Here is a 13,985-nt window from a genome sequence, read left to right as displayed (position 1 = left end):
TATATATATATATATATATATATATATATATATATATATATATATATATATATATATATATATACACACACACTGAAATTATGTCTTATATTCTAGGTTCTTCAAAGTAGCCACCTTTTGCTTTGAGGATTGCTTTGCACACTCTTGGCATTCTCTTGATGGGCTTCAAGAGGTAGTCACCGGGAATGGTTTTCACTTCACAGGTGTTCCCTGTCAGGTTTAATAAGTGGGATTTCTTGCCTTATAAATGGGGTTGGGACAATCAGTTGTGTTGTGCAGAAGTCTGGTGGATACAAAGCTGATGTCCTTCTGAACAGACTGTTAGAATTGTTATCATGGCAAGAAAAAAGCAGCTAAGTAAAGAAAAATGAGTGGCCATCATTACTTTAAGAAATGAAGGTGAGTCAGTCCGAAAAATTGGGAAAACTTTGAAAGAGTCCCCAAGTGCAGTGGCAAAAACCATCAAGTGCTACAAAGAAACTGGCTCACATGAGGACCGCCCCAGGAAAGGAAGACCAAGAGTCACCTCTGCTTCTGAGGATAAGTTTATCCGAGACACCAGCCTCAGAAATCGCAGGTTAAGGCTACGTTCACATTTGCGGTGCGTCAGGCGCAACCGCGGCGACGCATGCGTCATGCGCCCCTTTATTTAACATGGGGGCGCATGGACATGCGCTGTCTTGCGTTTTGTGACGCATGCGTCTTTTTTGGCGCGAGCGTCAGGGCGCAGAGGACGCAGCAAGTTGCATTTTTTTTGCGTCCAAAATCGGCCAAAAATGGACGCATGCGTCACAAAACAATGCGTTTTTGCATGCGTTTTGCATGCGTTGTGCGTTGCGTCGCCGACGCAACACACAACAACGCAAATGTGAACGTAGCCTAACAGCAGCTCAGATTAGAGACCAGGTCAATGCCACACAGAGTTCTAGCAGCAGACACATCTCTACAACAACTGGTAAGAGGAGACTTTGTGCAACAAGCCTTCATGGTAAAATAGCTGCTAGGAAACCACTGTAAAGGACAGGCAACAAGCAGAAGAGACTTGTTTGGGCTAAGGAACACAAGGAATGGACATTAGACCAGTGAAAATCTGTGCTTTAGTCTGATGAGTCCAAATTTGAGATCTTTGGTTCCAACCACTGTGTCTTTGTGCGACACAGAAAAGGTGAACGGATGGACTCTACATGCCTGGTTCCCACCTTGAAGCATGGAGGAGGAGGTGTGATGGTGTGCAGGTGCTTTGCTGGTGACACAGTTGGGGATTTATTCAAAATTGAAGGCATACTGAACCAGCATGGCTACCACAGCATCTTGCAGCGGCATGCTATTCCATCCGGTTTGCGTTTAGTTGGACCATCATTTATTTTTCAACAGGACAATGACCCCAAACACACCTCCAGGCTGTGTAAGGGCTATATGACCAAGAAGGAGAGTGATGGGGTGTTACGCCAGATGACCTGGCCTCCACAGTCACCAGACCTGAACCCAATCGAGATGGTTTGCGGTGAGCTGAACCGCAGAGTGAAGGCAAAAGGGCCAACAAGTGGCAAGCATCTCTGGGAACTCCTTTAAGATTGTTGGAAGACCATTCCCGGTGACTACCTCTTAAAGCTCATCAAGAGAATGCCAAGAGTGTGCAAAGCAGTCATCAAAGCGAAAGGTGGCTACTTTGAAGAACCTAGAATATAAGACATAATTTCAGTTGTTTCACACTTTTTTGTTAAGTATATAATTTCCACATGTGTTAATTCATAGTTTTGATGCCTTCAGTGTGAATGTAAAATTTTCATAGTCCTGAAAATACAGAAAAATATTTAAATGAGATGATGTGTCCAAACTTTTGGTCTGTACTGTTTACATATAGAGCCCCAAGTGCTAGAAAAGCAGAGAATCCCTCTTCAAGTGACATTTTGAAAATTTTACTCCTTTGAGAATTTATCTAATGTGTAGTGACGATTTTGATTCCATGGGTGTTTTCCAGAAACAAGCAGCAATGGATATTACGGAGTGAAAATGGCAAACTGTCATTGTAGTGCCCAGCTCATGCTTCTGCAGACATGCACCTGAAAATCAGGCGGGTTAACGTGGAAGCCCCTATATTTCCATTTACAGATGACAGACCTGAGAGGAAACTTGCTTTTCTTGTGCATTGAGATAAAGCTATTCTTGGGAACATTTTACATAACGTTTGGGATCACATTTATCCAACGCTCTACGCTGAGTACTTACTTTTGGGTTTCCATCTAAATCTCTGAGTTACGTGATTCAGATGAAACCCCCTAGGGATCCTCTCACTATAATGAGGTACCAGAGTTACTCTGGACTCCGTCTGACCTCTATTCTGCAGTGTCCTTCGTTTTAAAAGTGCACAAAACTGTGGCCGATGTCACTTTTATGTACGCCTAGTAAAAAGACGGACACCGCCGGATCACAGACCAGATGGCATTCACAGTGTTTTCATCTGTCTCATTATAGGGAATCTTCCGACGGGGATTCCGTTATATTTCAGAGATTTACGCGGAACCACCGATGCAAGCACTCATTACAGAGCGCAGGATAAATGTGAGTCTTACTGTTATCTTTGGGAGGCAGAAATAAAAAATGAACAGCAGGTGAAGAATTGGTTTTATATATTTTTTATGCCGTTCCTCATGCAGCATAAGTAATTAGAAGACTTTATTCTTCGGGTTGGTGTGATTACAGCGATACCAGATTTATATAGCTTTTTTTCTGTTTGTGAGGGTTTGTTTTTTGAGGGACGAGTTTATGTTTTTATTCGTACCATTTTCGGGCAAATTACATTTTTTGATTGCTTTCTATTCCGGTTTTTGGGAGGCAGAACGAATAAAACCAAGCAATTCAGGAAATGTTTTTTATTTGTTTTTTTTATGCCGTTCCGTGTGTGGTAGCTGTATTTTTTGGGTCAGTGCGATTAGAGATACCACATTTATATATATTTTTTAATGTTTTGGTGCTTTTACACAATTAAAACTATTTTACATTAAAAAAATTATTATTTTTGCATCGCTTTATTCTGAGAGCTGTAACTTTTTTTTTTTTAAGTGACGGAGCTTTTTTTTTGCTAGACAAGACTTTTGTTTAGCGATATATCAAGTTATAAAGTATAGTTTTTTGCACCTTTATTTTTTTATGGCGTTCAATGAAGGGGTTAACTAGTGGGACAATTTTATAGGTCAGACCATTACGGACGAGGCAATACCAGATATGTGCTTTTTTGTGGGGATTTACACAAATAAATGTATTAACTGGAATAATATTTTTTCTTAATTGTGTTCTTTATTTTGTGATTTTTTTTGTAGTATTTTTCAGTTTTTAGAAACTTTGTTTTTCCTTTTACATTGTCCCAGGATAGGACATCAACTTTCCCTGCCTGATTGCTGATCTAATAGTCTGCAACGCTTCTCCATAGCAGGGCAATAGATCTGTGCATCGCAGACAGGGAGGAGGTCTATCAGTTCATGCTCTGAGAATAATAAAAGAAAAAATATACAAATAATTTCAGCTCCAGCACGGAAGTAGTTCAGTCAAGGCTAAGCACAGCTGTATCCAAGCTAGAAAAGAAGAGGTGTATCCAGCGAGCGTAGAAGGAACAAAAATTCAACTTGAAAAAGGCATCTGCCGAGACGCTTAGTTTTAGGGGGGTGAAGGGTTTGTCTATACATGTAACATTATTGGAGTCATTAAATATTGAGAAGCTCTTTGCAAAAACGTCTATCACTGTTCCTTCTACGCTCGCTGGATACACCTTTTCTTTTTTTTGCTTGGATGCTCTGAGCATAAGCTAACAGGCCATCTTTCAGCCCGGGGTAACCATGAGGACCATCAGCACAACACTGTCCCGTTGTGCCAATGAGAGCAGAGAGGGAGATCCCTTCCTCTGCAATGCTCCTCAATGTCGCTGTCACTATTGACAGCAGCATCAGAGGAGTTAAACTCCCACGATTGATGCTAGCATCGATTGTGGGCGCTGCTGCAGGGTGTCAGCACTCATATAGAGCTGACACCCACACTTGATCGCGGCGACACTCAACGCCATCCCGTGTGGTCGTAAAGAAGTAGAAGTATGGCGGTATGCGGAAACGCAGCTCTTGCAGCACTGTACATATACTGATGTCAGGAAGGGGTTAAGGGAACAGTATTTCATATTCTAAAAAATGTTGCCCAAAATTGATCAGAGCTATCAAAACCACTACAAGACTCAAAGCACTGTTTACTGGCACATGGAACAGAATACAATAATAAAAAGAAGGCTACAGAGAACCAGAGTATAGAAGTCAACCAAATCTCAAGCAGAAAGAAAGCAAAACACTTGCTTTTATTTTATTTTTTGGAGTTTTTGATGTTGCAAATTTTCATCAGCATTTCTGCACCTTTTAACTAAATTAGATTACATGTATTTTTTTCATGGCGTTTTTTTAAATGCATTTGGTTTTGTACGTGTTTTTCAAACTGCGGTTCAAGTATCTTTTTGGGTTGTCATGTTTTAAATAAAGCTGCTTTGATTTTGAAACATTTGACAAAACTTTATTGATAAGAGTCATGTGTGGATCAAGTGCGTTTTTAGTGCATTTACATAACAGAAATACACTAATAATGCAAGTGTGTTTTTGATCTGCAGAGTTTTAAGGCAAAACGTTTTTCTATTTGTAAAATCTGCACATTACTTGCTTGATGCGCTAGAAACGCAATGGTTTTTTTTTTAATGTTGTCTTAAAAAAAAATCAGTTTCACTTTGCAAACGCTTTCTGAAGGCTTTAAAAAAGCGTCCGTGACTCGAAAAGGCTGCAGGCAATGGGACAGAACTCTACTTGGTACTGCGCATTGTAGTCTACTATCAATAAGGGCAACATATGTGGGTGAGGGTACTTATATTTTCTCTTTTTTGTCACTTGTAATATAGGTTTAGCATCAGAATAGTTGATAATAGGACTGCACATACTCGGCTGGGTTACGCTGTATCTGCACTTTATTACACATCTTACACTGAATATATTGCTTTTATTACAGGACCATCTTCAGCTTTGATCACTGTTATTTGGTGACTGAATAGAAAAGTCATTATTTTACAATAATTCAAATAAATAAATACAAAATACTGAAATCCTTACCTGAAGAAGAGCTTTGATTTGGTACGGTTGTCTTTGTTTTTACATCTGTTAAACGAGAAATGCTGTTAGCTCTGGCTCTTGGGGAGCCTTTCCCTTCAGTTGGAGTCGCTTTAGGACTACTCCTGCTTGTATATTCTACAGTTCGAGAAGATCCAGAACTTCTTGATATTGTTGCTTCAGAGTCACTGCGTGCAGATAGAGAACCTAGTCTTGCTCTACGTGGCTGTGCAAGCAAATCAATTCTTGAGAGAGCTTTTTTACTCGCAGGTTGTTTAGACGTTGAGCTTGTTGTTGAAACTTCAGAGGCAACAGAAGCCCGATCAGTATCTCCAACTTCTGTATCGGACGTTTCACCTAAACGTGATCTACGCAACAGTGAGGTCCTTGTTGGACGAGGTCTCGGAAGAGTAACCGACTTACTAGCAGAAACAGCTTTTGATGTGGCCAATTTGTCATCAGAAGGGGCAAACTGAGCTTTGGATGGAGACTTTCCAGAATAATTTTCTTGATCAGAAGACAAAATATCTGAAACAGCTGAACAATGTAAACTAGAAGTTTGATCATCATCTGTTAGATCAAGAGACGGTTGTCGATTTCGGCCAGTTGGTCGTAGCACTTTACGGATTTCAGCTTTACACCCAACCTCTTTCACATGAGTCTTATTTTTTCTTTCAGATTTTTCTCGGTGTGCAGTTGTTGGACTATGAGAGGAGTTTTTGGAAGGAGGCACTGTGGAGTATTTCTCTTTCTGTACACTACTGTGGGTTTTTCGTTTTTGGGAACACTTTTTTTCTGAATCCCCAACAATTATGCTAATTGTGCTCGCTGTATCAACATCTGATTCAGGTGATATGGAATTTTCTTGTGTATAGCTTGGTGTTTTGGGCTCATCATCAGGTTTTCTTTCATCTCGAAGTCTTGCCTCAAGAAAAGCCATAACTGCTTCTGTATCTTTCAAAAGCAGAGTTGTATCCAAGCTAGAGTCAGTGTCTACAGAGTCACTTCTTTCTCTTATATTTGCAGATGAAAAGATGGGTGATCCAGTAGGCTGCTTACTGATATGTGGTATAAGTTCTATAGGAACATTTGAGCTAGGTTTATCAATGGTGAAGCTGCCTTGTCTAACTAGTGGTTTTATGGATTCTTTTCTCTCTGATTCACCACTTTTAACACTCTCACAGCTTGATACAACTTCATATTTCTGATTTCCTTTCTTTTGAGACACTTCTAAACATTTCTGTGGTTTACATACAGTCTGAGTTGTGGATTCACTTTTACTGACAGGGACAGTTGGAGGCCTATTGAATAATTTTACAGACTTTACCTGCTCTCTAGTCTGTTCCTGTGCTTTGTATGCAACTGTCTTTTTTACTAAGTTTGCAGATACAGTAACTTCATTCTTTGAAGCCTCCAGCAATAGCTGGGAATAATCTGAGAGAATACCAGTTTTTACATCAGAACTGCCATCTAGTTTTCCGGTTTCCATCCTTCCATTAGTAAAATATAGTTTTTCATTCTTGCCTACATGAGCAGGGGATTCCTTCTCCTGTAATTCCGTGTCTTGCTTTTCTCCAATTTCGGTCCTATGGCTATGTTTACTGGTAGCAGCCTGTGAATGACATTCTTCTTTAGGAACCTTTGGTAATGTTCTTCTTTTACGATCATTTTGGACAAGAGACATAGATTCACTACTTTTCAATGGCACTCCACACTCCGTTATATCTTCATCTACAAAAAGAAAAAAAAATAATCAACAATTCCTGTTTTATAACTTGACTACACCGAGGATTGATAAAAACTCCAAGCAATTTTCTTTTTTTTCTTTTAAAGCCTAATCAGCAGCCCATGTCTAAAGTATCAGTTATTAAAATGTCAAACCTCACTGATGTTTTGTTAGTAATCTCCTTTATGAGCTCTACAAGGACCAATACATGTATAAATTTGTGTGACTTATGGAAATTACCGGTATGGCAGTAGACCAAATTCAATATAAGCCTGAATTAATTAACTGAAGATGCTCACTGTTTATCACAGTAAATATCTACGGTATATCTTTTTTTTATACCTCTAAGAACTCATTTAGAACTCAGCCTTTTTAATAAATTGAAAAACCTAAATTATTGCATTATTAAAACGTAATTTTAATTTTATGTAAACGTAATTTTAGTTTTCTAGTGAAGCCTTCTAGTTTTACACTATGTGTAGGTTAAAAAAATATATTTAAAAATAAATTCAAATCACTCCTCTTTTTCCTATTAATCATGAATAAAGCATATTTTGGCATCACTGGGTATGAAAAACTCCAATCTATAAAAATATAAAACTGATTAACATAAACAAGCCCTCAAACACAGAAATGTTATGGGTCTTAGAAAATATCGCCACAATCGTCATATATACTACTTAATGAATGCCATAAAAAAAGGCAATGCTCACAAGCACGGGCTCCATTCAGCCCCCGTGACATGATCGTGGGGCAACGATCGGTTTCCATGGCAGCCTGGTAGCCAGTTGAAGGCCCCTGTAACTGCCGTGTTGGTATTACTAGGATGCTCAGCCACAGGCTGAGCTTCATAGGAGACCGCAATTTTCATCGGCACAGGTGGTCATTCAATGGAGGAAAACATTGCCAGTAATTACATACAGTACGCATATTTGATTAATTAGAAAATATGGTGTTTAATTAACATTTTTTATATGGTATAAGACACATTCTATGCTTGAAAAACAGGAAAATAGGTTTCCGACTAATTGAAACTCATATCATAATCATAAATGTAGGCGGTCTAAGGTGATGAGGGGGTTAATAACTAAGTCAGTTCATGGTAGTTTTCTCTGCAGCATGCAGTCTTATGCTGTATTACTAGAGAAGCTGAATGTGGACTAAAAGACCTAAAGGTTTCCCAGGAACAAAGTACATTGTAATCAATAGAATTGGAATTAAAAACAAAAGTTCCTTAATTGGATGTATATTATAATGTGCCCCTGCGGTTAACTGTGTAATGGTTGTGTCTTACCATGCAGGAACACGTCGGATATACCACAGCTCCTGCGCAGGGGAAAAACAGCAAAATAGAATATACAGACATTACAGCAGGGGATCACAGCAGATTCTTTCTGTGAGGTAAAATATGTTTTCGAACAGGCAGGGAAATTGTTTTCCTTACAGAAAGCAGAATCTGTGATCCCCTGTTGTAATGTCTGTATACTCTTTTTCTTTCTCCCCTGCCCAGGAGCTGTGGTATGATCAGACCACGTTCCTGCACGGTCAGACACGGCCATTACACAGTACACAGCAAGGGCTCATTTATAAGATTATCTCAGCACAGGAACTTTTTATTTAACATCCAAATGTGGAAATTATTATTATACCAAGAGCTATTGATTAAAATGTACTTTGTTTGAGTGAAAACGTCTTTAAAAATGAGTTGCTCACCTCTGAGGATATTTATTTTTCATTTTTAATGAAATGGATGATGTATTTGGGGTTAAAAATAATTTTTGCAATAGGGTTTCAATGAAAAATGTGTACAGTTTGGCTTATACAAGTGTCTTGTTTCCCTGCACGTTCAACTTTGATGTGGTCTGTGGACATAAATCAGCTGATAGGTGCTTAGAAAAAGTTTGGACAAACCATTAGAACAAGCTCATTGATTTATTTTCAACAATAGATGTGGAAACACATAGGCTACAGGAGACAAATGGTGCAAACTTTTTTAATGGAACCCAATTGCAAAATTATTTTAGCCCCAAACAAATACATTTCAGAAAAAAATGTCCCCAAAAATCGACAAACCCTTTAAAGTCTAAAACATATGATAATTAATTCTTCACTAGATAAAGAATAAAAAAAATAATAATGATGATAAAAGTAAAAATTACAAAATGATTTCCAAAAATTACCATTTTCAACAGAAGCCAACATATCAGATTCTCTTTGTTCATTTTCTTGATCATGACCAACATGGTTAGAGGCCAGACTTGCCCACTGGGAAACCCAACGTTTTTTGCCTGATACAGACAGAACATCCTAAATAAATAAAAATAAAAGCGATAAAATAAAAATTACAAATTACATTGCTCAAAAAAAAATAAAGGGAACACTAAAATACGACATCCTAGATATCACTGACTGAAATATTCCAGTTACAAATTTATTCATTGCAAAGTGGAATGTGTTGCGAACAATAAAAGCTAAAAATTATCAAAGTAAAGCACAACTAATATCCCACAGATGTCTGCATTTGGAATGATACTCAAAATCTAAGTGGAAAATCAAACTACAGGCTGATCCAACTTCAGTGTAAATGCCTCAAGACAATGAAATGAGGCTCAGTAGTGTGTGTGGTCTTCATGTGCCTCTATGACCTCCCTACAACACACAGCACATGCTCCTGATGACGCGGGGGACGTTCTCAAGAGGGATCTCCTCCCAGACTTGGACTAAAGCATCAGTCAATTCCCAGATAATCGGAGGTGCAACATGGCATTGGTGAATGGAACAAGACATGATGTCCCAGATGTGCTTGATTGGATTCCGGTCAGGGGAACGGGCGGGCCAGTCCATAGCATCAATGCCTTCATCATGCAGGAAGTGCTGACACTTCAGCCACATGAAGTGCTGTGATCACATATTTATCCTTATGGCTTATGACAGATCACTGATCCTTCAGTGACCTGCCCCTATTTTACAAACCGCTTATACTATTGTAGGGTTACAAAACAAAATTCAACCCCTTAAAGACGCCAATACGCCTTTTAATGGTGGTCATTAATGTGCCTTAATCCTCAGCAATACTTTTTAACAGCGCTACGGGATAAAGGAATAGCGACGCCCCGAAAGAGGCAATTCCTGCGGTTGTCAGCTGTACATGAGAGCTGACACCCTGCAGTATAAGCCACTTTGACTAATCGAGGCATAATAACCCCTTAAATACCGCTGTCAATTGCAACAGCGGTATTTCAGATGTTGCAAGGGGGTCGCAAGACCCAAGAGCCCCTTTAGTAAACATCAGACCCCATGATAAGAATCGCAGGTCCCGATGGTTTCCAGGGTACCCTTGGGTTATGTGATGACCCCAGGATATGGTGGCCTGTGAGATCCATCTATAAGCTGGGTCTCACAGGCTGTGTCAGTGAGCCACTGTCAGTCTCATGAACGCAGTACACGAGTACGGCAGTGCATGAGATCAGTGATGAAACGGATACATGTCCCGCAGTAGGACTAAGTGAAAAAGTAAAATAAAATATGTAAAACAAAAAAAACAAAAAAAAAAAAACACACAAAAAAGCACACAAATCACAGAAATCTGTTTCGCCACTCAAAACATAGTGTTTGTGATAAAACAAAAATAAAAAAAACAAGGTACACAAAATAAGTATTCGCCACATCTGGAACAACCTACTCTATAAAACCGGCACATTATTTATTCAGTACGGCAAACGCCATAAAGAAAAAATAAACACGCCAAAAATGTTGCCTTTTCATCATAGTGACTCACAAAAAAGTGAATGAAAAGCTATCAAAAAGTCACATGTGGAAAAAAAAAATTAGATAAATGAAAACGCCAAATTGTCCTGCAAAAAAAGGCCTAATATGGCTGATTCGGTTAAAAAAAAAAAAAAAAAAAAAAAAAAAAAAGTTACAGTTCTGAGGGTATGGCAATGCAAAAACAAATTCCTTTTTTTGTAAAATATTGTTTTTAGTCTGTAAACTTAAAACTTATCTAAGCAAAAAAAATATATATAAATCTGGTATCACTGTAATTGCACCGACCCAACAAACAAAATTGGTCTTATCTCTATTACAGCACGGTGAATGGTGCAAAAAAAATAAAAAGAATAAATTAAATTGCTTGTTTATGATTTCAGGTTTCAAAAACCTGACTAAACAAGATCTACTCTTGTACTACTGTCCATTTATTCATTCTACGTCCCAAAAATCGGAATAAGTCTTGGCTCACTTTCATCCTGCGCTCTCCGCTGAGCGTTTATGTCGGGATTTCAGTGCAAATTCCACAAAACCGCGATGCAGAAAAAATCCCTCACGGAACCACTCACTTATGAGGTAGATGAAGTCACTTTGGACTGGTCTCTGTTCCAGCAGCGTCCCATCATCTTAGGCTACTTTCACACTTCTGTCAAAGTGCCTACGTCGCAATGCGTCGTTTCGGAGAAAAAACACATCCTGCAAAGTTGCCCGCAGGATGTGTTTTTTCTCCATAGACTTGCATTAGTGACGCATTGCGACGTATGGCCACACGTCGCATCCGTCGTGCGACGGAAGCGTCGTGTTTTGGCGCACCGTCGGCACAAAAAAAGTTCCATGTAACTTCTTTTGTGCAACGTGTCCGCCATTTCCGACTGCACATGTGCGGCTGAAACTCCACCCCCTCCTCCCCGGACATTACAAAGGGGCAGCAGATGCGTTGAAAAACTACATCCGCTGCTCCCGTTGTTCATTTATTTCACAATGTCCGTTGGTACGTCGGGCCGACGCATGGCGACGGCCCCGTACCGACGGAAGTGTGAAAGTAGCCTTAGGCATCTTTTTAGTTCACAAGTGTAGACGACTACAGATCTGTGCACGCCTAAAAAGATGGATACCGTCGAAGCAGATGCCAAACGCAGTACGAAGTGTCTCCATCTGCCTTGTTATGTTGGGTGGTTCCGTTGGTGGTTTCATCTGAATCGCATTTTTGTGGGATTTTCATGGACACCCTGATGTAAGAGCTCAGCATAGAACAGAAGAATATGATCCAGCCTTATTCTGAAAGTGATCAAAAAATATTATGTATTCCAAAATGTTACCAATAGAACCCCTAATTTATCCCGCATAATAACAGCCCCCTCATTGTTCCATCATCTGTCACTGGGACCATAGGGGGTTCCCACGTTACTGGTAGAACAAAGTCTGTGGACGTGACTCCCGCCCCCTTAAATAAAATCCAGTGAATTCAGCGCTCCAAAATCCAAATGCCCTCCTCCTTCTGAGCCCCACTGCGGCTAAACCACAGTAAGTGGCCACATGTTTGGCATTATTGTAGTGGGGAGACAGTATTTAACAATTTATGGGGTGTGTGTCGCCAGAAACACAGGATTTGCACAATGTATCGGGGCACAATGTATGGGCAATTCTGCAGAATAAAGATTAGAGTAGATGTTGCAAAATAGTCACTGCAGCCGTAGATTAATTCATTGAGAGGTGCCATCTCTACAATGGAGTCACTTTTGGCATTTTTCTGCTATTCTGGCACCTTTGGTGCTCCGAAAATGTCAGTGCAAACTATTTTAGCAAAATCTGTGCTCTAAGAACCTTCCTTCTCAGCCCTGACGTGTGGCCTAAGGCTATGTGCACACGTTGCAGATTAGGCTTAGGAATTTCTGGTGCGGATTCTGCCTCTCCTGGCAGAAAACGCACCTGCGGATTTGTCACGTTTTTTGTGCGGTTCCGCAGCGTTTTTTGTGCGCTTTTGCTGCAGTTTTCTTGCGGATTTGCTGCGTTTTTTACCCGTGCGGTTTTCTATAATGGAATGGGTACAAAAACACTGCAGATTCACAAAAAAGAAGTGACATGCTACTTCTTTTAACCGCAGCGTTTCCGCAAAAGATTTTCCGCAAAGTGTGCACAGCATTTTTTTTTCTCATTGATTTACATTGTCCTGTAAATCAATTGCGGATCTGCAGCGTTTCCAAAATGCAAAAAACGCCGTGCAGAGTCCGCAACGTGTACACATACCCTAATAGTAATTTCTGATGACATATAGGGCATCATCGCGTTCAAGAGAAATTGCACAATAAATTATGAAGTCCAGTTTCACCTATTAACCCTTGAGTACCTGACAAATTTGCATTCAATACAAAAATTACCATTAAAATGTCATATTTCTACATCTCAATGTTATAAAATTCTGTGAGGCACCCATGGGTTCAAAATACTCACTACTCCTCCAGCTGAATTCCTTAGCTAGTAAATTTCCAGTATGGGGTCACTTAGGGGTTCTGCGGTTTTGGCACCTTAGATGCTCAGTTAATGGAGCCCACAATCTATTCAAATGAAATGTGCATTCTAAAAGCCAAGTAGCACTCCTTCCCATCTGATCCCTGTTGTATGCTCAAACAGTAGTGTTAAATCACAATATGGGGTACAGCCACATTTAAGAGAAATTGCATAAAAAATTGTGGGAAAGTAGAGGAAAAAAAATCAGCTCACCATGTCTTATCTTGACCTTCTGTGTGATCACAAAAAAAAATTGTGGGGTTCAATTTCTCCCATTGCCCCAAGTGTAAATTAGAAACTTTATTCTACTTAGTGGGAAAAAAATCATTTTTTGTTCTCACATCTAAATGTTATAAAATTTTGAGAATCACCTGTAGGCTAAAATGCTCAGTACACCCATAAATTCATTCCTTGATGGGTCTAGTTTTCAAAATGGGATCACTTGTAGGGGGCTTCTGCTGTTTTCGTATGTCAGGGGCTCTCCCAATGCAACATGGCATTTACAATGTATTGCAGACAAATAGCGCTCTTTCCTTCCCTAACTCTGCCATGTGCCCAACAGAAGTTTTTGACCACATATGTGGGTATCATCGCATTTGAGAGAAATGGCGTAACAAACTGTGAGGCCCCTTTTCACCTATTACCCACTGTGAAAATTACAAATTTGTGGCTGAAACAACATTTTCGAGAAAAAAAAGGAAAATTTTCCATATGACAACCTAATGTTATTAAATTATGTGTAGAACCTGTGGGTTCAAAATGCTCACTATACCCCTCGATAAAATCCTTGAGGGGTGTAGTTTCCAAAATGGGGTGAGCTGTGGGGGTTTCCACTGTTTAGGCACATCAGATGCTCT

At 39.6% G+C, this 13,985-nt stretch overlaps 1 protein-coding gene across 9 annotated transcripts in view; it reads right to left on the bottom strand.

The window, feature by feature from the left end:
- Nucleotides 1-13,985, bottom strand: part of CEP170 (centrosomal protein 170) — a 303,057-nt gene that overhangs the window by 106,490 nt on the left and 182,582 nt on the right. For all 9 annotated transcript variants that reach the window (XM_069769419.1, XM_069769426.1, XM_069769420.1 and 6 more), the window contains exons 10-11: nt 9,033-9,159; nt 5,130-6,857 (exon numbers count right to left, since the gene is read on the bottom strand). In XM_069769419.1, coding sequence (XP_069625520.1) covers nt 5,130-6,857; nt 9,033-9,159 — 1,855 coding nt within the window. The remainder of the gene's footprint in view (nt 1-5,129; nt 6,858-9,032; nt 9,160-13,985) is intronic.

The sequence above is a fragment of the Ranitomeya imitator genome, chromosome 5 (assembly GCF_032444005.1).
Source record: "Ranitomeya imitator isolate aRanImi1 chromosome 5, aRanImi1.pri, whole genome shotgun sequence".
Taxonomy (NCBI): Eukaryota; Metazoa; Chordata; class Amphibia; order Anura; family Dendrobatidae; genus Ranitomeya; species Ranitomeya imitator.
This window is presented reverse-complemented; position numbering and strand designations above follow the sequence as displayed.